The sequence below is a fragment of the Labeo rohita genome, chromosome 11 (assembly GCF_022985175.1).
Source record: "Labeo rohita strain BAU-BD-2019 chromosome 11, IGBB_LRoh.1.0, whole genome shotgun sequence".
Classification (NCBI taxonomy): Eukaryota; Metazoa; Chordata; class Actinopteri; order Cypriniformes; family Cyprinidae; genus Labeo; species Labeo rohita.
In genome coordinates, this window is record NC_066879.1 from 18620789 (window position 1) to 18648260 (window position 27472).

General features: G+C 35.0%; 1 protein-coding gene across 1 annotated transcript in view; it reads left to right on the forward strand.

Moving 5' to 3' along the window:
- The first annotated feature begins 11917 nt into the window (after positions 1-11917).
- The window catches only part of sema3fb (sema domain, immunoglobulin domain (Ig), short basic domain, secreted, (semaphorin) 3Fb), a 75359-nt gene continuing 59804 nt past the window's right edge, over positions 11918-27472 (forward strand). The window contains exons 1-2 of the mRNA XM_051123065.1: positions 11918-12253; positions 15041-15198. Of these exons, the coding sequence (XP_050979022.1) occupies positions 15087-15198 (112 nt within the window). The 5' untranslated portion in view covers positions 11918-12253; positions 15041-15086. The remainder of the gene's footprint in view (positions 12254-15040; positions 15199-27472) is intronic.

Genomic DNA, 27472 nt, shown 5'->3' on the forward strand with positions numbered 1-27472 from the left:
GAAAAATGTACACATCTTCATTCTGATCAAAAGTTTTCACCCCCGGCACTTAATACATCGTTTTCTCTTCTGAAGCATCAGTGAGCATTTGAACCTTCTGTAATAGTTGCATATGAGTTGGAAAGGGTTCAAAAAAAAATTGTGGGACCTGAAGGATTTTCCTGAAGAACAGTGGGCAATTTAACTGTTCAGGACAAACAAGGGACTCACAAACAACTATCACTAAACAAAAAACACACAGCTGTGGATCATTCAGGTAACAACACTGTATTAAGAATCAAGTGTATGAAAACTTTTGAATGGGGCCATTTTTATAAATTCAACTATAATTTTATCCTGTGGACTAAATGTAAAGTTCTTTTATGTGAAATATCTTATTCAAGTCAGTACTAAATAAATAATAACATGCATTTTATATGATCTTTTTTATTTTGATAAAATAATTAACATTTTGCAGATTCTGCGAGGTGTATGTAAACTTTTGATCTCAACTGTATTTACCTAAAATAATAAATAAAATTGCACAGTGTGCAGAGAATGCTGAACTAGAGTCATTTTGGCCTTTCCATTTTGGAAAAACATCTAAACGTGGTTATCCTTTCCCGCATGGCTTAAATGATATAAACACTTGAACTGAAGCCTGAAAGTGTTTTGATAGTAATTACTCTGTGTATCTTGGACCTAATGTATAAAAATGCTTGGTTTATTTAACACTGACTTGCATTTATGGATACTTGATGAAGTTATACATTCAAACGTATGCATTCAATCTTGGCAACTTTATAAAAATGATAGCTGAGAGAGAGAGAGAGATGTATTAATATTTAACTGTGAACATCACTCATCCAATCAAATCGTATAAATAGTTTTAATTAAGCTGTTTTTGCTTTAAAAACAAGTTTTAGGCTGATTTTTCACTTTTTAAACCTTCAGTTCCCTCTGGTTTTCATTCAGACCATCCAATCAGCATCTCCATTCACCCCTATCGGTCAAAATCACTAGCATTTCATCATACTTCTGTCCGTGCTCACTTCATCATTCATTTGCACCTTTAAACTGTTATTTTTATGATCAATGGTGAGATGACAGAATATTTTTTTAGTTCAGCGGGCAGAGCATGTGCCCGCAAACCAGACCTGTGCCTCCCTTGGCCCGGACCCAAACCCTGACGCATAAATGAATCATAACATAACCCTCCTATGATTTACACATGCATTTGCCTTTGTTTGTCAAGGTTGTTCCATTTGCACTGAATTAAATCAGTGTTTGAACTCGGTCGAATGGTGGGTTTTTTTTCGCACCCCCCCAGCCCGAGTGTGTGTTCCCACAGAATGAGCCAGGATGAGGTCTGGACTGGTCTGAAATACATTACCGAGAAGTGTTGAATTAGCAGTGCAGCAGAGAGCTCTGGTTTGTGGTTTGATTCAATTAAGGTGTATTTATTGAAGCCGTTTTTAAACATTGATTCTGTGTGGTGGAGGATGAAAGTGTAGTTTTACATTTGAATCTGTGAGAGAGTGAACTGGCACACACACATGGAGGTGGCTCCGTTCCAGTGCTCTTGAGAGCGTGGTCTGTTTGTGCTGGTCTGTGGACAGCAGATTCAACCTCTTCCTTCCACATAGAATGGGTAAAAAGTGTAAGGAAACTAGTGAAAGAGAAGGGAGAGAGACTGTCTAGACTACTAGATCCTTCCACAGTTTCCAGATTGGACTGGAAACCAAGCTGTTTGGTTTGATTCTTACATAATTTTTTGTGTCCTTGATTTATATATATATATATACACTACCAGTCAAAAGTTTTTGAACTGTAAAATTTAGAAATATTTTAAATGTATTTAAATACATTTTCAAACATAATTTACTCCTGTGATTTCAAAGCTGAATTTTTAGCATCATTACTCCAATCATGTGATCCTTTCAGAAATCATTCTAATGTTATGATTTGCTCATCAAAAAACATTTATTATTATTATTATGTTAAAAACAGCTGAGTAGAATTTTTTCAGGTTTCTTTGATGAATAGAAAGTTCAGAAGAACAGCATTTATCTGAAATAAAAATCTTCTGTAATATTATAAATGTCTTTATCATCACTTTTGATCAATTTAAAGCGTCCTTGCTAAATAAAAGTATTATTTCTATAATTTCTTTCTCAAAAAATATAAATAATTATATAAAATCAAATAAATAATTGAATGGTATAGTGTATAATATTACAAAAGCTTTTTATTTCAGATAATGATCATTGGATCTTTCTGTTCATGAAAGATTCCTGAAAAAAATTTACTCAACTGTTTTAAATATTGATGATAATAATAATAATAATAATAATAATAATAATAGTAATAATAAATGTTTTTGAACGGCAAACAACAAATCATTGTAAATCATGTGACACTGAAGACTGGAGTAATGATGCTGAGAATTTAGCTTTGATCACAGGAATAAATTACATTTTAAAATATATTCAAATAGAAAACAGTTATTTTAAATAGTGAAAATATTTCAAAATTTTACTGTTTTTGCTGTTCTTTGAATCAAATAAATGCAGGCTTGGTGAGCAGAAGAGACAAAAATAAATAAATAAATAAAAATCTTACTGTTCAAAAACTTTTGACTGGTAGTGTATATAACTATAACTATATACGCAACTATTTTTAAAATGTTTTATTAAATAATAAAACTGTGTTTTTTGTCTCTAAAATCTGATTGGATTAGTCAATGTGTCTACTTTATTATTTTATATTATTATTATTATTATTATTTAAAATGCTATGATTAAATTCTTCTGGGAATTTAATACAAATGGCAAAAACTGACAACTTAAACCATAGCTCAGACAAACCCACTAAGCTTTGCCTTAAGAAAGGCACAAGTGCATGAGGGATAGATTTTTCTTGATTTAAATAAGCTTAAATGCATTATATACAAATGACAAACAGCTGAAACATAATTTTTTCCTCTCTGTGCTAAAGGTTCAACACATTTTATGTCCTCGCCCTGTATACAGGACCTCGGTGATGGTGACTCATAATATTTCATTCTGCCAAAGCAGAACGGCCTCAATAAAACTTCACTTCTTATTTTGAAAGTTGACAAAGAGTTTGACCGTCCACGATTCTCATATAAAACCTGTTTTCACAGCTGCAGAAAGAAAATGAGACCGAAAAAAATCAGAACTTTGGGAAAGATGTATAAACTCTGCTTTGAGTTATTTGGAGCAGAGTGTTTGAGCAGAGATGAAGACCTGTGAATGCTCAAGGTGAGAGGCAGAGGAGAGAACTTTTCTCATATATATGCTAATGAGAGAGACGGGACATCAGCTCTACCGCTGGCTTGTCAGGAGGCTTTTTTTATGTCATATCTTGTCACAGCATAAGGTTCCTATTGAGGCTGTGAGATTACTACATGTTCTCTCATTAATTCAACCATTTAATCTGCTGTACTGTTTGAGGGTGTGTTGTGTGTGTGCTCTACGTATGGGAAAGTTCTAGAGTGTGTGTCCATCGCTGAAGAATACTTACACCGTAGTTTGCTTTGATTCTGCTCCATACAGAATTTTGGAGCTCAACACCCCCAGTTTTCACAGGGTGGTGCGGCATTCAGAATCGAGTTGGAAACCGCTTTTAAATTCCTTGATTTAAACTGAATTTGATTTTAAAGTAGCAAGGATGCAGGATTAGATCTCAGATTTGAAACAAGGACAGTAGAATGATTAGAATGATTTTGAACAATCTTTGTATGTTCATTTGAAAGTTTGCAAACCTTTGAAATTTGAAGCTTTATAGACCTGATAGATAGATAGACAGATAGATGATAGATAGATTGGAAGCCGATTTCTGCTACTAAATAAAAATAAAAAAGCGTTATTTGCAATTTTTTCTCTCACATTTCTGACCTTTTTCTGAGAATTGTGAGATATAAACTCACAATTGTGAGACATAAACTCGCAATTCTAAGAAAAAAGTCTGAATTTTAAGGAAAACATCACAAATTACCCCTTTTTTATTTTATTATTGTGAGATATAAACTCACAATTCTGACATTTTTCTCAGAATTGCGAGTTGATATCTCGAAATTGTGACTTTTTTTGTCTCAGAATTGCAAGTTTATATTTCGCAATTGACTTTTTCCTCAGAATTGTGATTTTATATAATGCAATTCTGCCTTTTTTTTACATTTCACAATTCTGACCTTTTTTCTCACAATTCTGAAAAAAATATAAACTTGCAGTTGCAGGTTATAAAGTCCAATTTTGAGGGCGAAAAAGACTGACATATATTTTATAAATTGGACTGTTTAAGTTTATACCTCACAATTCTGAGAAAAAAAAGAAATGCCAGATATAAACTTGCAATTGTAAAAAAAAAAAAGTTAGAATTGCGTGATATAAACTCAAATGCGAAAAATAAAGTCAGAACTGTGAGATATAAACTTTTTTCTCATTATTGCTGGTTTATATCTAATAATTCTGGCTTTTAAATTCTGACTCGTAATTCTGAATTCTGAGTTTATTTCTTGCAGTTTATATGCGAACAAAAAATTACGAGATACAAACTTGCATTTGCGAGAAAAAATTCAGAATTGTGAAAAGTCAGAATTGCAAGATACAAACTTGCATTTGCGAGAAAAAGTCAGAATTGCAAAAACTTATTTTAGAACTGTAAGAGTCAGAAATTTGAGAAAAAAATCTGAATTGCATCATAAACTCACAATTGTGAAAAATAGTCACTTTCTCGCAATTGCAAGTTTGTATTGCAAGTCAGAATTGGGCGATAAAAAAGTCACAAATATGGGCTTCCATTGAAATACTTCAATAGGCAATTCAAGCTCTCTGTTTGCAGTGCTCGAAATTTAGGAAGACAAATATGTGGGGCTTTATATGAATGTACCTCTGAGAGGAACTGACCATCTTTAGAAATGTTTCGATTGCATTTTCTTTTCCTCTTACCTCCATAAAATGCATATTAAAGTAATGTTTATAAGTGCAGCTGTTTTGTTTAGAGCAGTAATCAAGGAAACGCTCTATTGCTGCTGTTCCATAAGCGCCACCTGCTGGCAGAGAATAAATTTGCATTTTCATTCAGTCCGTCTGCTGTTTTTGTTTTGTGCAGGTGTCTTACGTAGCATAATTTCACAAATCTGAAGTCAGACCATTCTGTTTTTGCTTTGAATCTTGAAATTATACAATCTAATTCAAATTAAAAACTGCTCATGCTACATGTATCGAACTGTGACCCCCAAAGCCGAGGTACATACCGAACCATGACTTCTATGTACTGTTACACCCCTAATAGATAGATAGATAGATAAATAGATAGATAGGTTGATTTCTCAGCTTCTTTGCTGACTCTCAGAAACAAAGGTTGTTCTTTTCCAGCCCGTATTCATTGCTATGACCCAAAAGCTTTGCGTTGAGAAGCCAGAAGAGCTTTCATGAGCTTCCGTCCTCATAGAAGTAAGTGAACTGCTGCGGGTGACCGAGTTTGATTTTGAGTCTCTAGAAAACAGGTATTCCCCAGAGAAAACCCCTGAGAGCGGTGTTTATTTTCAAGTGCTAATAGCGCTAATGCCTCCTGAGTGATTCAAATGGCTGATGTGATACGTCTTCTTTGATTGGGTACAAATAGAGGCCTATTCAACAGAACCTCTAAAGCACTGAGACAAGAGTGACTTTTTAACCTTCAAGAATTGAGTAAGAGTACAGGACGGTTTCCAAATCTCCTAGCACCTGAGGGAAACCAGTATAGGAGACTAATCGGGACCATTAGCGGCGAGACGGGCCCAACCGAATGGTGCAAGGAACAATCGCTGCTTTTTACAGTACTTCAGTGAGGGGGCATGAGGTTGGACAGGAATAGAGATCTTTTGTCTGTTTTTGAAGAGCACAGGAGGACGTCTTCAGAGTGAGAGGAGAAAATGAGGCTGTTTGCTCCAAAGGTAAGGTTCTTCAAAGATTTCAGTGTAAATGTTTCAGTGCCAGCAGTCAACTGAGGATCTTTGACTGCCGAGCACCAAATATAACATAAAAATCACTGAAAAAGTCCATACAACTACTGTGCAGTTTTTTAGGTCTTTGATTAATCTTCTGATGTGATACTATAGCATTATATCTCATGTATATATCAGTATGATCATGTTGACTTTTGAACATTTATATCTGCTGTATGATGTGCCAGATTTGAAAGTAACAAACACAAATATGAGAAACAATAGAAATATTTATCAAAAAACAACTTAAATTTTGGTGAGTTTAGCAGACAGATGCAAGAGATTTATTTATATTTATTTTTTTAAATTTTTAAATTTTTAAAGAAAATAATACCTGTATTTAGCAAGGATGCAATAAATTGCTCAAAATTGACAACACAACTGTTTGCAACATTGATAATATTAAGAAATGTTTCTTGAGCAGCAAGTCAACATATTAGAATGATTTCTGAAAGATCATGTGATATTGAAGACTGAAGTAATAATGAAATATTTAATATAAATTGTAATATTTCAGTATTTGTAGTATTTTTTATTATTTTATTTTATTTTATTATTTTTATTTTTTATTTTTTATCAAATAAATGCAGCCCTGGTGAGCATAAGATACTTTTTTCAAAGACATTATGAAAAAAATAATACTTTTTAATGATGTTGTATAGTGCACAAGTCATATGGACCATTTTCGTGGTATTTTATAATGCTTTAGTATTATAAAAATATTATAACAATTATATGTTTGCAAAACATCTCTTTTTGTCTTCCACAGAAGAAAGAAAACCATAAAGGTTTGGAACAATATGAGGGTGAGTAAATGATGACAGTTAATAAATAATTATTTATTTAAACTTTTAAATAATTCCTAAATTCTTAAAAAGTTACAGTAGTTAAAATAATTATGAAAACAATTTTCAGTGTAAAAACATTTACCAAAACAAATTAAGTAAATAAATAAATAAATAAGGTTTTGTCGGGTATCTTCTGGGGACATTTTTCGGCACAGAACTAAAAGGCCCCCAGTTTTCCACACACACCTCCGCTGTGGGAAAGGTGTCGGGTTATTGACCCCTAAGGTAATCACAGTGTGAACACTTGTGACTAAAGTGCCTGCACCCTTCATTATCACCCACAGTTCACAGATACACACAGGTACAATAACACCTGAAGCCCCAGGGCTTTACTGCACCACAGGAACGCAGGCCTATTATTTCTCTTGCACAAGGTGCCTCAGCATGAGCTCGTCATATCATCCCGCCGAAGCTCTCAACTAATATTTCTGCAGCCGTACTAGAGGTCGAACCCTCGAGGGAAGATTCGATGTCAATACGGCAACCGGATAAAAGACAATAGCACGGTGGAAACAAGTTCACAGGCTCGCTCAGACTCCACATCCAGTCTTGACATCTGAAATGCCTTTTATTTCCACATAAAGGACGGGGTGAAGGCTTCTGAGACGGTTGTGTAGACCTGCCTCCTCCAGAAGCCCCTCTCTGCCCCGCGCTGAAAAGATAAGTTGTCGAAGTTGTCAGAGTTCGCCTGGAGGGAGACAAAGTCAGACTGCTTTCATTTACAGACATCTTCCATTTGACCTCTGCCAAGTCGTCTTTGAAAACTGTTTTATTGCAGGTCGGCGCGAGAGAGGAGGGAGGGGTGAATGGTTCGGCGGTGCTGAAAAGGACAGATTCCCCTTCATTCTCCGGTTCTGTCCATTCAACCTCTTCAGCCCGAGCCCAATCGCACCGGCAGGCTGCATTGTGACCGTAATGTGAATTTTGCGGCGAACGTAGATTAAATAGGAGGCTAATAAAGAATGTGGCCCACGGAAAGCGAGCGACAGAAGTGCAGCACTGCGAAGCCTGGAATTAGCTTTTTCAATCTTTTTTGACAATAGCGGAATGACTTTTCATTATTCGGAGGTTTTCGAATAACTTTGTGACGTGAGAGACAAAGACGTGAGTCTGTAAACTGACTGCTGCTACAGAACATTTCAATCATGTTGATGTCCCACTTTTTTCCTGACTGTCCTATAGATTCTGCTGACCAAGATGGAAGTGCTTCTATTCTGGAAGTTTGCATAACTATGGAAATTTGCTGTTGACTTTGCAGCCATCTCATACGTCGAATATATATACACTGCTGTTTAAAAGTTTGGGATCAGTAAGATTTTTATTATTTTTAAAAAGTTTTTTATGCTCATCATGGCTGTGTTTATTTGATCAAAAATACAGAAAAATAACATAATATTGTGAAATATTATTACAATGTAAAATAACAATTTTTTATTTTAATATACATTAAAATCTAATTTATTCCTGTGATCAAAGCTTAATTTTCAGCATCATTACTCCAATCTTCAGTGTCACATTATCCTTCAAAAATCATTCTAATATGCTGATTTATTATAAGTGATTTATTATTATCATTATTATTTATTATTCACAGTTGTGCTGCTTAATATTTTTTTGGAACCTGTGATTTTTTTTTTTTTTTTCAGGATTCTTTGATGAATAAAAAATTAAAAAGAACACATTTATTTAAAATAGACATTTTCTAATTAATACATTTATTTATACATTATTAATACATTTATTCAACAAGGGTAATAATAGTGATAGCAAAGACTTCACTGTAAAAAGTTTTCACCAGTTTCAACTTAAAAACTTAAGTTCAGCAGCTGGCTTAACATTTTTAAAGTTAAATCAACTTAAAACTACAAGAAAAAATGACTTGTACTTTTAAGTTGATTCAACTCATGAGTTGAAATTACTTCTATTTTTAAGTTGATATAACTTAAAATGTTTAGGCAGCTGCTAAACTTTTTACAGTGTTATATTGTTAAGAAAAAGATTTCTATTTTGAATAAATGCTGTTGTTTTGAACTTTTTATTCATCAAAGAATCCTGAAAAAAGTATCACAGGTTCCAAAAAAATAAAATTGGCAACACAACTGTTGACAACATAGATAATTTTAATAATATATCAGCATATTAGAATGATTTTTGAAGGATCATGTCACAATTATGACTGGAATAATGGCTGATGAAAATTCAGCTTTGCATCACAGGAATAAACTATATCTTTAAGTATATTAAAATAGAAACCATTGTTTTATGTTGTAATAACATTTCACAATATTACTGTTTTTTCTGTATTTTTGGTCTAATAAATGCAGCCTTGATGAGCATAAAAGACTTCTTTAAAAAACATTACAAGTCTTACTGAGTTTAACTTAGTTTTCAACATTGATAATAATCAGAAATAATAAAAAGAAATTTTTCTTGAGCAGCAAATCAGCATATTAGAATGATTTCTAGATCATGTGACGCTGAAAAATAATGCAAAAAATTACATTTTAAATGTATTCAAATAGAAAACTATATAGTTAATTTTTTTGTAATAATATTTCTTATAGATCCCACATTCACTGTAATTCTATGGGTTTTTTTCTTAAGCATGAGAAATAGTAATTATAATAACAGTGGCAATGCATGGTTTAGCAATAACATTCATACGTGCATATAATTTAAGGTTTGGTTTACAAAAAAATGAAGGGATTGCATTGAAAAATAATATCCTGAGAATAAAATGCATGATTATGGATCAATTTACAGTAAGTAAAATATTTGTAACATGTTATATTGCTTCACTTTGTTTGCCATTGGTGAGTTTCAACATTGCTTTGTCTTCACTTTGTAGGAAGGATACATACTGTGCCTCCCAGAGGTTTTCCCAAGCATTCCATGTGGGTTTAACACACTCTATATCAAGCAGTCTGAATGCTGTAGTGGCAGAATGTTGCTATCACCTTTCCTGAAGGAGACACACACCATCATTTCCAATAGATGAATGTCATTCAGTTATGTCACTGCATGTCTGACATCGTCTTGCTACTCTGAGAAAGAAGACGATTTGCATGCTGATATTGTCTGAAATTCTTCAGTATGCCTTTTATCTAAACCCCTGTGTCATGTATTAACACGCAAAACATTTACTCCCCAATACAAGAATGTGTTTCTGCTTACAGGCTGAGCTGAAGGAACTTGAATACGTGCATGTGTGCAAACGGTCGAGGATAAATTAAACCTGAGGCTCTCTAACTGTAATTGCATTGCTTATTTTGCGTTTCAAAGCAAAGACGTGTTTGAAAGAAGCAGCAGAACTGGATGGGATGATTCAAGTGTCACAAAACTGATTTTCAAAGCTATTAGAGTTAGTATCAGAGCGTGGGTTTTCACTGATGCAGTCCTTGAAGGGAAATCACTGAAGTTAAAATTCTCTCATATCTTGCACAACACTCTCAAGTTCTGACCTTTAATATGTAAACAATGAAGTGTTCTGGCCATGGGAAACTTCCACTGCTCTCATTTATGGACCTTAATTTGAGTGTTTTAAGGGCCCTGTGTTGTAGACAGATTGAAAGATGGTTGAATAGTACATTATACATATATACAGTTAAAGTCAAAAGTTTACATACACCTTGCAGAATCTGCAATATGTTATTTTACCAAAATAAGAGGGATCATACAAAATGCATGTTATGTTTTATTTAGTACTGCTCTGAATAAGATATTTCACATAAAAGATGTTAATATGTAGTCCACAAGAAAAAAATGATAGTTGAATTTATAAAAATGACCCTGTTCAAAAGTTTACATACACTGGATTCTTAATACTGTTGTTACCTGAATGATCAACAGCTGTGTTTTTTTCTGTTCAAAAACTGTTCAGGACAAACAAGGGACTCCTGAACAACTATCACTAAACAAAAACAAAAAACAACAACAAAAACACAGCTGTGGATCATTCAGATAACAACACAGTATTAAGATTCAAGTGTATGTAAACATTTAAACAGGGTCATTTTTATAAATTCAACTATTATTTTCTCTTGTGGACTATATGTAAACATCTTTTATGTGAAAAATCTTATTCAGGTCAGTACTAAATAAAAAATAAGATGCATTTTGGTACAAATAATTAACATTTCGCAGATTCTGCAAGTTGTATGTAAACTTTTGACTTCAACTGTATGTTACAATTAATATTAATTAATAACAGCTACTGATTGAAGCTATTGAATATTTCCACTATTATTTACAAAAATATATTTTTGGGTAAGTTTTGGGAGGTTTTCACAAAAAAGTTCAAAATGGACTCTTAAATGCTTTTTTAAGATTTTTTTTCAAGATTTATGAAAAAATAACAATAATGAAACTGCAAAAAAAAAAAAAAAAAAAAAAAAAAAAAAAGTTCTAAACTTAAAAATGAAAAAAAAAAAAAGCTAGAAAATATAGTGGAAAAAATAAATATATAAATAAATCATAGGTAGGGGTGTGTGTGTAAAAAAAATCTAAAACTTAAAAATGAAGAAGAAGAAGAAAAAAAGAAGCTAGAAAATACTGTAAAAAAATAAATATATAAATAAATCATAGGTGTGTGTGTATGCTTGTTGCCCCAAGCCTATTTTTGTATTAAAAAAATATCCCTTCTTTCAGAACATAATTCAACCTTAACTATTGTTTAAATGTAAGATTTATTGTGTTATTCAACAGCTAATATGCAACATACAGGATTTTTTTTCCTCATTCCAGGTTTATGAACTAGATAATACACACCATAGCTTACACGATTACACTATATTGTACAAAATGCACAAATATTGCGTTCCACACAGCATATGTACGTTCTTGTGAGTTCTTACCGAGTTTACTCCACCTAATGAAACATGAATGTAATCGCATTCACAGTGTTCCCCAGAGAACCGCTTGATATCAGACTACAGTGCGATGAAGATAATCACAGCAGCTCACGCTGAATGGGGGCGGCGCTCCAAGGTAAACTCCCCGCCCCGTGGGCGTGTCGTATGCTAATGAGCGACAATGCATCCACCTGCCAAGCTGTTTGGGCAGCATTTGAGGCGAGCGAATGAGTGCGGGCAGAAGTGCGCTTGTGTTTGGAGATATTCAGACGGGCAGTCACGGCGCCGAAGCAGTTTACGGAGTTGTCAGGTGGCTTTTACGCTTCTCGAACGAGTCTTAGCTCGGTACCAAGCGGGATTTTATAACAACTGTACCAGATGAACACTGTAATAGAGAAGAAGAAGCACACCGCGCTCAGGTGTTCAGAGAGATAAGGACTGGACCTCACTATTATCTGCAGGACCTGGGACGTACGAACATAAACCAGAACTCACACATATTAACTGGATTCACCTCATTGAGTTGAGCTCAAAGTTGCTTCTGGACAGTTTGGAGCAAGCAGGTAAACATTGGTTTGCATGCCTTTCGTTTCTTAACGTAGTATTTTAATGCTAAATGTATTATAATTATTATCAGACACATTTAAACGTCCAGATTTGATTTCTAAATGCAATGCAACTTTTGATTACCTCAGTTCCTCAGCTTCTATAATATCTATAATAATTATTTCTCGATATATCAGTCACTTTTGGCTGTAATATTTTTTTTCTTCATTATGCAACGTAATTTCTTGAATTTATTAATGCTTTTGTTTATTTGCTATATATGGGTTGACAACATATCTATTTACTTTTTAGTCAACATCAAGATTTTAATTTAAAATGTCCATATCAAAACATCTGATCACAATTTCATCACCTTTTTTGTCTTTTATGAATATATAGTGACAAATTAACTTCTAAAAGTACAAATGCATGTATAGAATAAGTATAGAAGTGAATTCACACAACTCTGCAGAAACTGCTTGACGTTTCTTGTTAATGTTGATTAGATTAAGCATTACAAATTCTCTAAACTTGCATTACCCACAACACCTCAAAATATCCCAGTATGCACACTAAATAACCTCACAATTTTTTGCATTACACTTATTTCTACTCTGAGACCAAGCTGCTTTACTTCTCACAGCTCTTTTCTTGCTGTCTCCTATCGTTTTTCTAACACTAAGTTAACCATGCACTGAGTTATCCAAGAGCTCCTGTATATATAACAGCACAATAGGCAGTTAAGACCAAGTCAAAGTAGTTTATTTTCTTTGCTCTGCTGGATGGCAGGAAAAAGAAACAAAATACAGTGTCTCCAGAGGCCAGAGTGCATGTCTTTACAAAACAAACACTGCAACAGTTTCACTAACTAGCAATAAACAAACACAATAAATGCAGATATGGGCTATACGTGTAGATACTGTAGTGCTAATTAGGGTTAGAACGTGTAGAGTTGCATAAATATAAGTGAGACCAGTCAACCTGTTGATCAATCAAAAGACTTTATGAATGTTGACACTTGCAGTGTATTCCAGAAAGGATGAATTTGCAAGCCAAATTTTGAGATAAAACAGCCCATTGTGTTTTATTCATTAATTTTGTTTCAGTGGAATTTATTAAATCACACTTAATGTGTTAATACAGTAGCTGAGGAATTATTTTATTATAGCTAGTCTTTTCCTTTAAAAAAAAAAAGAGTTGATAGAGTACTCCTAAGATTAGAGTTAAGTTTAAAACATTAATAAATCAAAACTGCAGAAAAAAAAAGATTCGAATGCAACAGCCTACAATTTTTCACGTAATATTTTGACTGTTCGTTAAAAAAAACGCCCAAAAAAGCCATAAATTTTAGAGTGTATGTATTGATCCATTCTTTCAGTGTGTTTGTGAGACTGTTTCCATAATTGCTTGCCTCCAACTGTGTCTGTGTGCACTTGTGTTCATATAATTGTTGTTTAATTTCACTGGCTTGTGTGAGGTAAAGAGGCAGAGAATTTAGATAAACAGCCGGACAGTTAACAAATTGCCTGCAAATAGCTGAGGTTTAAACAGCTGCTTCCACTCATAAATGCTCTGCGGCCAGGCAGCGCTTTTTTGGACAGATCGTCTTCCGCTAGTAATACTTTTCAGTTTTTTAAAATGTTTATTCCTTCTTTTGAAAAATTTTTTTTAATTATGCATACACTTATGATCAATGTCAGTTCCATGTGGCTTTGGGAACAGTGTCATTGAATTAGATATATCCGCTCCGATTTATGTTTTTAGGATTATGTGTCACGCCACGAATGAGCAACATGAGTGCCGCCCCTCTATGGGTGGCAGCCTTGTTCCTGTCCATCTGAAAGAGATGGACTATGTGGCAGCAGTGGGGTTTGTCAACATACTCCCATGGGGAATATCCTTTTGCTGTACGTTTCAAACAAATGTAACCAAACCCTTATTTTTTTGGTGAAATGTTTACTGCAGAGGGCCTCTTAGCTTCTCTTATTAAAGCAGGGAGCCCAGAGGTAAAACATATGGAAGTTTAAAGTATCTGGAATACGTGTGGGCAAACAAGATTTCAGATATATGACCCTGGACCACAAAAGCAGTCATAAGTAGCATGGGTATATTTGTAGCAATAGCCAAAAATACATTGTATGGGTCAAAATGATCAATTTTTCTTTTATGCCAAAAATAATTAGGATATTAAGTAAAGATCATGTTCCATGAAGATATTTTGTAAATTTACTGTAAACTACTGTAAATGTATCAAAACTTAATTTATGATTAGTAATATGCATAGCTAAGAACATCATTGGGACGACTTTAAAGGTGATTTTCTCAACCCTCAGATTCCAGATTTTCAAATAGTTGTATCTCAGCCAAATATTGTCCTATCCTAACAAACTGTACATCAATGGAAAACGTATTTATTCAGCTTGATTATGCATAAATCTCAGTCTAAAAAAATTGACCCTTTTGACTGGTTTTGTGGTCCAGGATCACATATGACACTGGCTTTCGCTTAGATTTTAAGAGAATGCATTCAGTAGGAATTTTCTTTTTGCCCTTTACATCTTTTGGTCTTCATTTGATAAGTTATTGCTGCTGCGATCAATAAAAAAAGCAGGGGGTAACTACTGTATAATGAACCTAATTTAAAATTTTGCACAAAATACAACATGCAAAAGTGTGGAAAATGTCAAATTCGCCTCTTAACCCAAAGAAATATGCTGTTTATTTATGTATTTGTACTGTCTTTTCACTTAGGAAAGCCGTTAGTAGCATCACATCATTTACAAAACATGTTTTTCTCTTCCCAGTGACCTCTTCAGTTGTGTCTTTCTGACTTCTGACAACGGATGCACCATGCTGTTGAACAGTCCATGGTCAGTCCAGGTTCTCCTGGCTCTATCTGTTCTGACATTGGGTTCAGACAGCGAACCTCAGAACGCCCCTCGGGTCTTCTTGTCCTTCAAAGGTAAGAGAGCATTTCTCTGCTTTCTCTTGATGTGCTCCTGGTTTTCATACAGCTTCATTTGTGTGGCCTGTGGTTTTGGGGGAACCGTGTGAACGTGAACATTTTGGAATATGCTTTTCTCATTTGCTTCTGGTTTTCATGACTGAATTTGATGAGTTGATATATGTACTACGTTCGGCGGGAAATTCACTGCGTAGACTGATTCTCCCGTCTAACCACACGGTGAATGAGTGAAAACCGTCCGTGCGTTTCTAATGGCTTTTTACCGTCAAACGTCTCCGACTTTTCTCAGCCAGCTGCGTCCACTTTCATTCTTTGTCGGAGTAATTAAAAACACAAACAAGAGTTGAAGAAACAATCATTTTGAAACTTCAACACAGGTCTGAGACATTTACAGAAAAAACGAACATGCCGTTTCAATTATTTCGGTAGTATGTTTTTAAGCGCATTTCTAAAATAATCGATAACAGATGCAAAACAGGAGATGTGAGATGTTAGTGATGAAATGATGGCAGATGAGTCTACTGTTTTCAAACAGGGCCTCAACTCTCTCACAGATTCACAATTATTGCTACAAATAAAGCCTCTTGAAAGGTTTTTTACAGCCTGATGCAATAAAAGAACCCTTTTATGTCAAAATCAGTTTCATTCTGATCTGAAAAACAAATGTGACCCAGGAGATATATGTCTCTGAATAAATAAGCTTTTCATTAATGTATGTTTGTTAGGATGGAACAATATTTGGCTGAGATACAACTATTTGAAAATCTAGAATATGAGGGTACAAAAAAATAAAAGCACTGAGAAAATCACCTTTAAAGTTGTCCAATAGTTCTTAGCAGTGGATATTACTAATCAAAAATTAAGTTTTGATATATGTACAGAAGGAAATTTACAAAATATCTTCATGGAACATGATCTTTACCTGATATCCTACTGATTTTTGGCATAAAAGAAATATTGATCATTTTGACCCATGCAATGTATTTTTGCCTATTGCTACAGATATACCTGTGCTGCTTAAGACCAGTTTTGTGGTTCAGGGTCACAGATAATGTACACTCTTTAAAATAAAGGTTCTTTATTGGCATCTGTGGTTTATTGGCATCTTTATTGGCATCTGTAACATCCACAGAAGCTTTCCATTCAACAAAAGTTCTTCAAATGCTTTTGGAGAACCTAAAATGGTTCTTCCAATAACTCTCTTTTTAACCAATCCTGTGAGTGAACTCAGTAACCTTATACAGTGAAAAATGATTCACGATTCATGCTGAACCTAATGTGCTGCAAAAACCATTTAAAAAGCTTTATTTTTAAGAGTTCAATTGACCAGGCTGCACCTGGGGGTTTAAAAAGCATCTTGTAGAGTTAAATTCTCAAAATCAGCTACACACATCAATACGCCCCAGGTCTACACTGCATGAGATCCGTCCTGCTATAAGCCGTTCGAGAGGGACTAAACAATTCCCCTGTTTGCCAAATGCTCTCTGTTCTGGACCAGAATGCACTGGTGGACTTAATTACAAAAGCCGGGCGGCACAGTTCATTATTCAAGGCTTTTTTCTGCTTTAATCAAGTTGGATTTAACACTCCACTGAGCGTGTTTGTAGATCCAGGATTTCAAATATTGCTCTCTCAGGAATCGCTTTACCTCGTGTTGTGCTAGAACATCGTCCCTTTAAATGCTCCATGATGTCTAAACTGTTCATATAACATATTGCTATTGGCAAGACCCAATGTGGTTATGGTTGAAAAGGTCATGGATTTGCCATTTTGTTCATTCTCTAAGGAAAAAGCTGAATCGTTGCTTACTTGCTTGCCCCATCAAGCTGGGCGCAGCAGTATTTGGATTCTGCAGTCGCAGAGCTCTCGAGCCAAACTCACATTTAGCGCTTTTAATTGGTTTTGGAGAGCGACTGCAAACCTCATCATAAGACAGCACCTGCCGTCCACCCCAAACTGCAGGCCTACTGTTTTCGCTCCATAACGCCTCACAGCACGCACAGGAATGTGCTAATTATTGTCAAACCCACGCCCATTTAAGACTGACAAACCTCCCTTCGTGTTTGAGTTCGGTTCGTCTGCGTTATGTGATCATTGAAGCGTTCCTCTAAAACTTTCCTTGAAAGGTTTGAAGATCTAAAACCCAGCCCGTCTCTGTTTAAGTTAGTTGTGTCACATCAACCGCTCTTAGATACGTTATCAGGTTTTCCATTTTACAGTGCTGTTATTATCAGGAACTCCGTGACAGAAATATACAAGCCAAACTGAGCACGTTTGAGATTGCCTATAATGCCTTAAATCGATTTTTTTCTTACCGGGTCAAGAGTTGTGACCCCGGCTCAGCTCACTTTCCTAGTAAAGCTGTTTCACCCCACTTGGAGAGTAAATCGGAAACATCTTAATTGTTCTTTAAGTTTTGCAACTTCCTTCCCCTTGTGTTGAACTTCATCACGGCCGTTTCCCTTGATGCCAACGGTGAGGGCTTTTAAACCAATGGCAGATGTGATATCAGCTTTAGAGGAGAAACCCAATCTTGTTTGGTCTGGTGTAAAAATGGATTGTGGTGATCAATCAAAGACGGCGTTATCAGCTCATTTTTGAGCCAACAGCGGGTTATCGACCACAATCACAGCTCATTTAATGTAAATCAATGCTGTTTGAATGTGTGATTTAATTCCACATCTCGTCCCCACCGTTGAAAGGTGACCCAGCATGCACAATTGATTTAGAGCCGTACGGGTCTGTGTCGCCAGCCTCACTCCAGGGGGTTTTTACCCCCTTCAACACACACACCCCACTGGGTGTTTAGACTAGTGTTGGCTTAACTTGTCCTCCTCATGCTGGTCTGATGTCAGGATTGCTGCTTTTCTAAAAGTGTCCAGCACTGATTAGAGTAAAAGGATGACGCACCTGAAACATTTAAGTTCTTGTGCTTTGCGGCACCTTTGAGCTTGTACAGTTGTGATGCAATAACAGAGCTCAAAGTTGACTTCAAAGCTTTTAATGACAAGCACGTGAAATATGCTGCCTGTTCCGGTTTGACTCAGGTGAATGTTATTGTGACCGTCCTTGAATGTGTTTCTTGGGTGAAATTAATGAGATCAGTCTAGTTTTTGCAGTTAGAAATCAAGCCATTTTGGGGATACTAACATTGGTGGCACTGTAAATTATGGATGGATTGGGACAGTTAATAGTTCTATGGGCATTTTTGTTTTAAACCATCATACTGCTTTAAACCATCATGCTGATTAAAACTTGAGGAAAATTTGGTGTTGGGTCTCTGCCAGTTTAAAGGTGGAGCAACCTACAGATATAGGGGAGGAATTTGGTAATTGTTTTAGCATCCTGTTTTGTTCCAATAGATGACATTTTACACTGATCTGAGAACAGTTTACCTTTAATCCAGTTGCTTGATTTCATGACAGGCAGCTACTGTTGTCAAATCAACAAAAGAAGGTGTACTTCTAGGTAGACTGCTTTGCTTTAAAATCCAATTTGTATTTGTTTTATTCAAATAGATGCCATTTTTGCACTGATCTGAGAACTTTTAATCCACTTGCTTGATATTATGACAAAGACAGAAACACTGCTGTCAGATTTGCAAAAGGTTATGTACTTTAGATTGCATAGCTTTAAAAACCAACTGGTTTATGTTTGTTTGCACTTGATATCAGAACTAATATTAGATGTATGACTTGGTCCTTGAATTTTGCTTTTAACAAGTTTTATCAGTTCATATAAAGAAACAGCGTGGGTTATTGTCATGTCTATGACTGGCACAGTTTACTATATTAATAATACACCCATACTTTTTGGAAGTTAGAGGTTTTAGAAGTAACAGTGATCAGTCATCAGAATTGAACCTTGGAAACTGAATAAAACCAGGGAGCCCCATACAAGTCTCAGCTTATTTTTACTAAAGTGGTTAACCTCTATATGCCAAACATGTGGCATTCATAGTTCCCTGCAAATATCATTTTTAATTTGTAAAATAACTACTGTTGGTTTTAAGGTGTCGGTTTTGGCCAGAGTGCCAGTGAACATTACACGTCTCATTGACTATTACACCCAATACAGCAATAACAAATAGAGCCATAATACACTATAATTAATGTGCTAAGGCCATTACGCATGTGTCTGCCAGCCAAGGAAATAGCACTTATATGATGAGAGCAGAACCGCAAATGGACAGGTTATGGGCAAGTGGGAATGGTAATGGGTTGGCAGCAGACTAGTATTTATCTAGGTACGCAAAATGATTTTTAGGTCTTTTTCCAACTAATGCACATGCAGTATTTTTCTACCTTCTAGGCTATGCCTTATTCAGTATTCATTTTGATTTGAGTGGATTGTGATCTCCCTCTTATAACGTCTCTGATGTCATCCAATCTCTATAAACAGTTCTGTGCTGTCATGTAAAATCAGGTCATTTGAAATGAAGTCAGTCGAGAGTGATTTGTTCTCCAGGCCTTAAAGTATCCGCTTTTATAGCAGGAACACTGGACGTATTGTGTTCGTGCGGGTAATGATCATTCAAACCTGGCATTGCGACCACATGAGGATCTCAAGAGGAGATCTGATAAGGATGAATAGACAGATGGATGATAAGAGGAAAAGAGCCATTTGGAAGAGTCCCTCTTTCTTATTCTCTTTCTTTCCATCTAAACCATTTCCTCAGAGGCTGTTCGGATTTCAGGAAAACACTCTCTTGCGACACTGGAGGCTCCAATTCGCTTCGAGGGCCTTTGGCATTCGAGACTGTGAGACCGTTAACCCTGTGAGGGTGTTCCTGCCCTCCACGCACGAAATGGGCCAGGTCATAGTTCTGTATTAAAATAGCTGCCCTGGGTAGAGATAAGTAGTGTGGACTTACTGGCCCCTAAACAGGAAGAGTCCTTCCAATTGCACAAAGGGCTCGAGTTGGTCGACAATGAGAACACTTCAAGTTTATCTAATCAATGATTTTTGTCGGATGACTGATTGTGCTTCAAAACTGGCTGGGTGATATAAAAGTAGGCAAGGTCAGTAAGTTTCCTAAAAATGTGCAGTTTGTGCATATGAATGCATTAAGATGTGTTAATGACATTTTTTGAGAAAACACAGATCAGATTGTGCTGACCTAAACAGAACTGCTTTAAAACGGGGGGATATGGCCACAATTTTGGTCGTTTGACACCATTGACACACATTCATCTACCTTATCAGTGTATCTGACTGCACAGGCTGGCATGGTTCAGTAATCTGGTGTGATATGATGATGTGTTTTGTGCTCAGCATTCCTACAAACCTCTGCTCTAATCCGTGCAGCTGCATCGTAATGCAGCACGTTTGCATCTCATCAGGACACAAGCAGCAGCTGGACCTAAAAAAAAAAACCTCTCACAAACCGGAGCATGCACTGCAAGCGCTCAGAGTGAGGTCAGCGGATTATCACGCCCTTTCACACCAGTCTCAGGTCAGCCGGTTCAGCATGAGTGTGTAGAGAGAGGGAGCTTCTGAGTGTTGTGACATTTTGAGTCTCAACCAAAGGCATTAAAATGTCTGAAATAATAATAATTATATTGGAATGAGTTCAGCACCTTACCCACATTCTCATTTCGGTAATGCAAAATAAATGATTTAATCACTTAATTATTTTAGAAAAATAAGAAAAATACTGGTTTAGAGATCAACCGATATGTGTTTTTCAGGGGTGCTGCCGATACTGATTATTACAGATCAAGTAGATATTTTGAACTGATATATATGTCTTGTGTAAAAGAGTTTAAGAATAACAAGGGCTTTGACAAAAACGTTCTTTAAATGCTTTTAACTCATTTTATGTGTTTTTCTGGTCCAGTTATTACAGATCAAGTAGGTTGATAACCGATATTTTGAACCGATATGTCTGGTGTAAAAGTCAAAATTAAGAATAACAAGGGCTCTGACAAAAACTTAAAAAAAAAATGCTTTTAAATTATTATTTATCAGCAAATCAGTTTTAAATATGACAGATACCAAAAACCAAAAAATGCTTAATATCGGTGACGATAGTCGACCAGGGTGATAATCTGTTCCGATAAATTCTTACTTTTTATAAAAAGTAAAGCTTTTTAAATTATATTACTTAGTTTTCCATGTATTATAGTATATTAATATTGTAATATTTTAAGTAAAAATGCTAACTTGATTTTGGCAATGCAAAATTCTTAAAGGTCAGTAATTTTCTTTTTGGTAAAAACATTTTCTTCTTCTATTTGATTTGATTTTTTTTTTTTTTTTTCCCCACGAATGTTTAATTATTTAAAAATATATATTAGACTGAGAATATAGCTTGACTGCACTAAAATGAATTTGGAAATTGTTGTAGGGTTTACTTTGAAGCAATTTTCAATTGCTGGTAAATTTTACAAATAAGTAACGCATTTAATTAAATTTCATTTGTACAAAAATCTTTTTTTTATACAGTGAATTTAGGGTGTTTCTTAAAATAATTTGCCTAGAGGGATAGTCATATATTTCATACAGGTTTAGAATGACATGGGGTGAATAAATGATAATAGAATTTGAATTTTTGGATTTTGGGCAGTGGTGTGTTTCTTAGTAATTTAGGCACGAGCGACTTTAAACCAAACAGGCTGTGAAAGCTTGCACTGTCATTCCAGCTCCAGCAACTTGGAAGGAAAATCTGGCTACAATCTTGTTCCATTCCACTTAAAAAGTTTAACAGTATAAGAGTGAAATCCAAAGCACGTGAGTTTAGAGTGGACAAAGAGGGTCAGTGAACTCTTACTGTGAGAGGAAGATTTCCTGTTTATTGGCACTGGATGCTTCTCGTCATGTCATTCAGTCAGATGTGTCCAACACTAGAGATTTAAATGTGCATCTGCATATCTAAAATCACATGGGTGGTCCTCATTTCTCATTTTGGGACATTGTGTGTGTGAGTGTCTGTTTGTGTGTTTCACAGGATTTACTGCGTCCGCAGATGCTTGAGATTGATGTTTATGTGGACACCTGGTGAGGATGAAGTGTCTCTCGTAGTTACGGACACATGAACTCCATATGGATTCTCACTTGATGAAGTGTTTATTCATTTGAGGGGTCAAATACTTTAGGTGACTATGTTCACTATCAAACACAGCTCTTCACAACACTTGATTTTGATTTTGAGTCAGTCATGGCGTCCTGAGGTAACAATTTGTGTATATTGTCCCAGGCAACTGATTCTCTCCACAGCTGTGCTAGTTTAAATATCCCGTTTTGTTCTCACATTATAAAATACTTTAAACTCAAACCAATATTTCATTTTTTTGTCAGTATTTGATATTTCTGTCAGATTTGTTTATTTGGTTTGTCGACATGAAATAAGAAGGATTATGTACAGGCAGTTAGTCATTATCACAAAATAAACCCCTTCAGTGCAATACAAGTCTTGTTTATTTGACCATCTGACTGTACATTAGCCCTATATATTTTTTTTCTCTCACACTCAGTCTTGGTTCTCTTGCATTTCACTTTCTGTCTATCACTCTCTTTTTCTCTTTCCCCATTGCCGTCTCTTTTCTCTTCTCTCATCTGATCCGTTGACACGGGGGAATCTCCGTGAGGCCGAATGCTTTGCATTCTTGGGGCGGCAGCAGTGCACACTTTTAGCTCTCACAGGAAGAGTGATGTTAGGTTTACCGGGGCCTCCCTTCTGGACTCTCACCTGTGCGCTACTGGGGGTTTTGGGTTTCGCCGTCTGTCAGAGCTCAGCTGTGATTAAAACTGGGATCTTTCCTCAGCAGGAACACTCAGAGATGCCGCTCCGCACGTCTTTATTTCATTCCATCTGTTGTATTTGCCACACTGGAGAGTGACACAGGAAATCACATTCATGTTTTGCTAGTTTTAGTGACTGAGTGGATTATTTTTCTCATTGTAGTCACAATATCACCTGGGGAATGTCTGTGGGTTTCACATGTCTAAAAGAAACTGAATCTTTACAACTAGGAATTAAGATTTTGCAACTACAGTTAGTACCCCAGTTCTTTATACTGTAATGAGAAAACTAATAATATTTATTTAAATTATTTATACATAATTGTAGTATTTATTGTACTGCCTTGATGCAGATTTTATTTTTAAAAAATTAACTTTTTTTTAATTAACAAAAATACAAATAAAATGAACTTTACTAAAAATGTTAAAGTGCAGTTATTTTATAATTTTTCCTGCCTTTTGTTTTTTTGGATATATTTAATATATATGTAATTTTCTGATTGTTTAGTGTTTTTAAGCATTTTACATTTATTAAAAAAAACTCAAGACAGTAACAATTTAAACTGTGTATTTTATTTGTGAACTTATGTTCAGCTATTGTTTTTAATAGTTAACTTTTTAACTATTTTTGAATTTTTCAGATCATTAAATAATCAAAGCTCGGTAAATATTTGTCACAGACACAGAGATTTACTTAAAAATTTCACCAAGCTGATTGCTGACTTAAAAACTCCCACAGATCATGTTTTCATGCCAAGTTTTATTATTACATTAAAAAATTGGTTATATATAAGTGTGTGAGTTTACATACTTTTTTACATTTTTCTTACCATTAGCACCATTGTATTGTTCATTCAGACTGATTCGCGAATGCAAAACACGCATGAACACTTTTTGAGAAATGAGAAATGTGAGAAATGATGACACGTTTTGTAGATTCATCTATAGATGCTTTCCACCATCAACATCATATGACCAAATATTGGAAGTGTGTACTCACTGACCTAGAAAACTGACTCAGGCCTCTCTTTATGTACAGTGGCCTGTGGCTCTGAATTCAGCCATAGGTTTAAATGGAGTATATTTAGATCTAATGCTACCGTTCTCAGATTAAAGTGTCGGATAGAATGATGGTCTAGTGGGATTAAGAGTGTGTGATTATTACTGACACGTGTTTGTTGCGCGGTGAGTGGAATGGCAGTGGAAAATAAGATAAGACTGCTCTGTGGGGGGTGAGAGGTGATTTTAGCAAGTCTTAATTGGGCCTTGACCGGGGGATTGTCTCTCACATCCAGTTTTAGCAAGCATTTGACAATGTCTTTGACTTTAGTGTAAAATTACTGTAGAATTTGTCTTGCATAACCATTTGTGACCCTGGACCACAAAACCAGTCAAAAAGGTCAATTTTCTGAAATTGAGATTTATACATTTTACGAGATCTTAGCAATGCATATTACTAATGAAAAAATAAGTTTTGATATAGTTATGGTAGGAGATTTACAATATATCTTAATGGAACATGATTTTTACTTAATATCCTAATCATTTTGGGCATAAAAGAAAAATTGATCATTTTGACACATACCAAGTATTTTTGGGCTATTGCAACAAATATACCCATGCTACTTAAGACTGGTTTTGTGGTCTGTGGTCACATTTGATTGTCATAGTAGAATGAAGAAATCCTAAATGTGAGCTGCTGTGCTATGATAAAGTGTTAAATTGTGACTGACCAATGAGAACACCACTGTGTTTATAATGATCAGATACTGAGAATATAAGTTGTAGTTGAGCTATAGAGAACTTTTCATTAATATAATTCATGCATTTTATTGCACAGATGAAATTTTATACATAATAAAAGGCAGAACATGTGCCTTTACAATGTCCACAGTTCAGTATCATTTCGAGTTTCGTATTTTTTCCCAGAATGTCCTCCTGTGAAGCTTTGGAGAAGATCTGACCCCTGCGTGGGATGGGGTCAAGAGCGAGCTCTATTTAATGAGCTTGGCATCATTAATCAGCAAACTGTCAGTCATTCAGTACATCTGCCCATCTCAAATGCTTTCAGATTAAGATTTAGATTATAGAGATGATTTGGATTCACTTCAGTTTGTTTATTTATAGTGTGAACGCCTATGATCACACATTTCTCAGTGGATTAAACTACATAATATGAAAAAAGAAGTTATTTCAATAATGAGACACTAAGAACTAAATTGAGAAGGCTACATTAAATGTCACTGTTCAGCTCTTAAAGCTTTAGTGATTTTGCACACATTTGAAAAAAAAGAGATGTTTTTTTAATAGTGGTGCGGATGGGACACATCATTTGTGAAGTGTTGATCTCAGCGTCCGCCCCTGCATCAGGAGCCTTTGATGCCTTCATTGAGATGCTGATTCGTGTTCTTCAGTCACCCGACACTGCGTGCTTTTCGAGTGGGTGGCAATTGTCATGGAAGAAGATGAGCTCTCATCTGCTCTCATTGAAGCCATGCCAGGCCCTCCCTCTCCACCGTTGACCCTCCACCCACGATCCACCCCTCTTCCTGGTGGGAATTGGGTGGAGGCCTGGCTTTGTGAGGAGATCAAGTTTTTAAAGTTCCCTGTGGATTGTGGAATCGGCCAGGAGTCGGGGGCGTATTGCAGTCCTTGGGATGGAATGTAAAAGGGGCGGGGCTTCACACATCCCTCGTTGTTGTTGTTGATGTTTTTGTTGTTTTCGTCTCGCCCCCGCTTTCATCAACATAAGAAGGGTGAGCAGGCGGGCGGGCGTGAGTGGTGAGAGGGCATTTGTGTGGGTTCATCGTTCCATTCACAGCAGTTCATTCACATTCTGGGAGATCTGGGGGTGGGCTTGTGACTGGCACTGGGCCTTTATTTTCCATCAATGAGTGCCTTGCACACTGTGCCACGGAATAACACACACTTACACACACACACATACACTTTTGCATGTGTGGTTTATGGGGATTCTGCACAGGCGTAATAGTTTTTATATTGTACAAACTGCATTTTCTGTCGCCCTACGGCAACCCTACATCTAAACCTACTCCTCACAGGAAACTACTGCCCAATTTTGAATATCAAAAAACACTTAAGTATGTTTTTTTAAGCCTTTTGGTTTACGGGGGCAGAGGAAGTGTCCTCATAAATCATTTTTATGTTGTAGTACCCATGTCATTATACAGATTTGTATCCTCATAAACCATATATACCAGCACACACACTCTTTACATGTTCACATTAACCTCTAACTTATTAACATGTAGAGATATAGGAGGACAGCTGAATTTGTGTAGAAAAGAATCTTTGAATTAATGCCAATGATCACAAAAATGGCTTAAGGATGTGAATTCAAAGTTAATCCAGTTTAATTTTCTAGTAGGTGTGCCTGGTTTTATTGTATATGATTTATTTGTGTTATGTAAAAGATTGCATAATATGTTACCTGAATTTAGTAGCTTTAAAATGGTTAAATCATTAAATAATCATATTCATTTAAATTTAGTTATGTAATTTCCCACTAAATATGTTTTGTCACATTTTAAGGCCTTCTGAATCAAGATGACATATGCCATTGAGCTAGGATCAAGATGTTTAAAAAAAACAATGGGGTAAAATCTTTAAAGTTCAAGTCAGTTTACAAATCAGTTTTTATTAGTAATTATTAGTAAAATAATGTGTGTTTTGAATGGCCAATATCAGTAGAGTTTTATTTTATTTTATTGTATTATTTCATTTTTGTATTTTATTTTTTTTATTTAGCTTTTTTTATAATTTTATTTCATTTTTATATTTAAATAAAAAATATTTTATAATTTTATATTTTATAATTTATTTTTTATATTATTATTATTATTATTATTGTATTTTTTAGTTTAGATTTTTATTATTATTATTATTATTATTATTGTTATTATTTTATATTCTACTTTATATTTTTATAATAATAATAATAATAATTATTATTATTATTTTATCTTAGTTTAGTATTTTTATTTTTTGTATTTTTATTATTATTTTTCGTTTTATTTTATTTTATATTTTGTATTTATTTTATTTTTATTATTACTTTTATTTTATATTTCATTTTATGATTTTTTTTTTTTTGTGTGTTTATGTTTATATTATTTTTAGTGTTTTATTTTATTTTTATTATTTTATTTTTTTTCATTTTAATTATTATATGCTATTGTATATAAACACATTTAATCTAAATAAATTATATAATTTAGTAACGGCAAATGTTGTTGATGGTTTATGCAGTTAATCTCAAAATAGCCACACTTTATATGTCTATTGATTTTAATGATAAAGATGGTTGCTTTCATTCCAGATGTACGATTTTCAGATCTTTAAGGTTTTGACATCTTTGTCGATTCGCCTCCAAACATGGGATCTCCTTTAAACATAAAGTGTGTACCATTTGAGTCCCTCGAAATGCAACATGACGGGTCTTTTCTCTGATTGTGTTTGTGTTTACCCACTCCTCTGACATCAAAGCGACGCCACTCAGTAGGTAAAC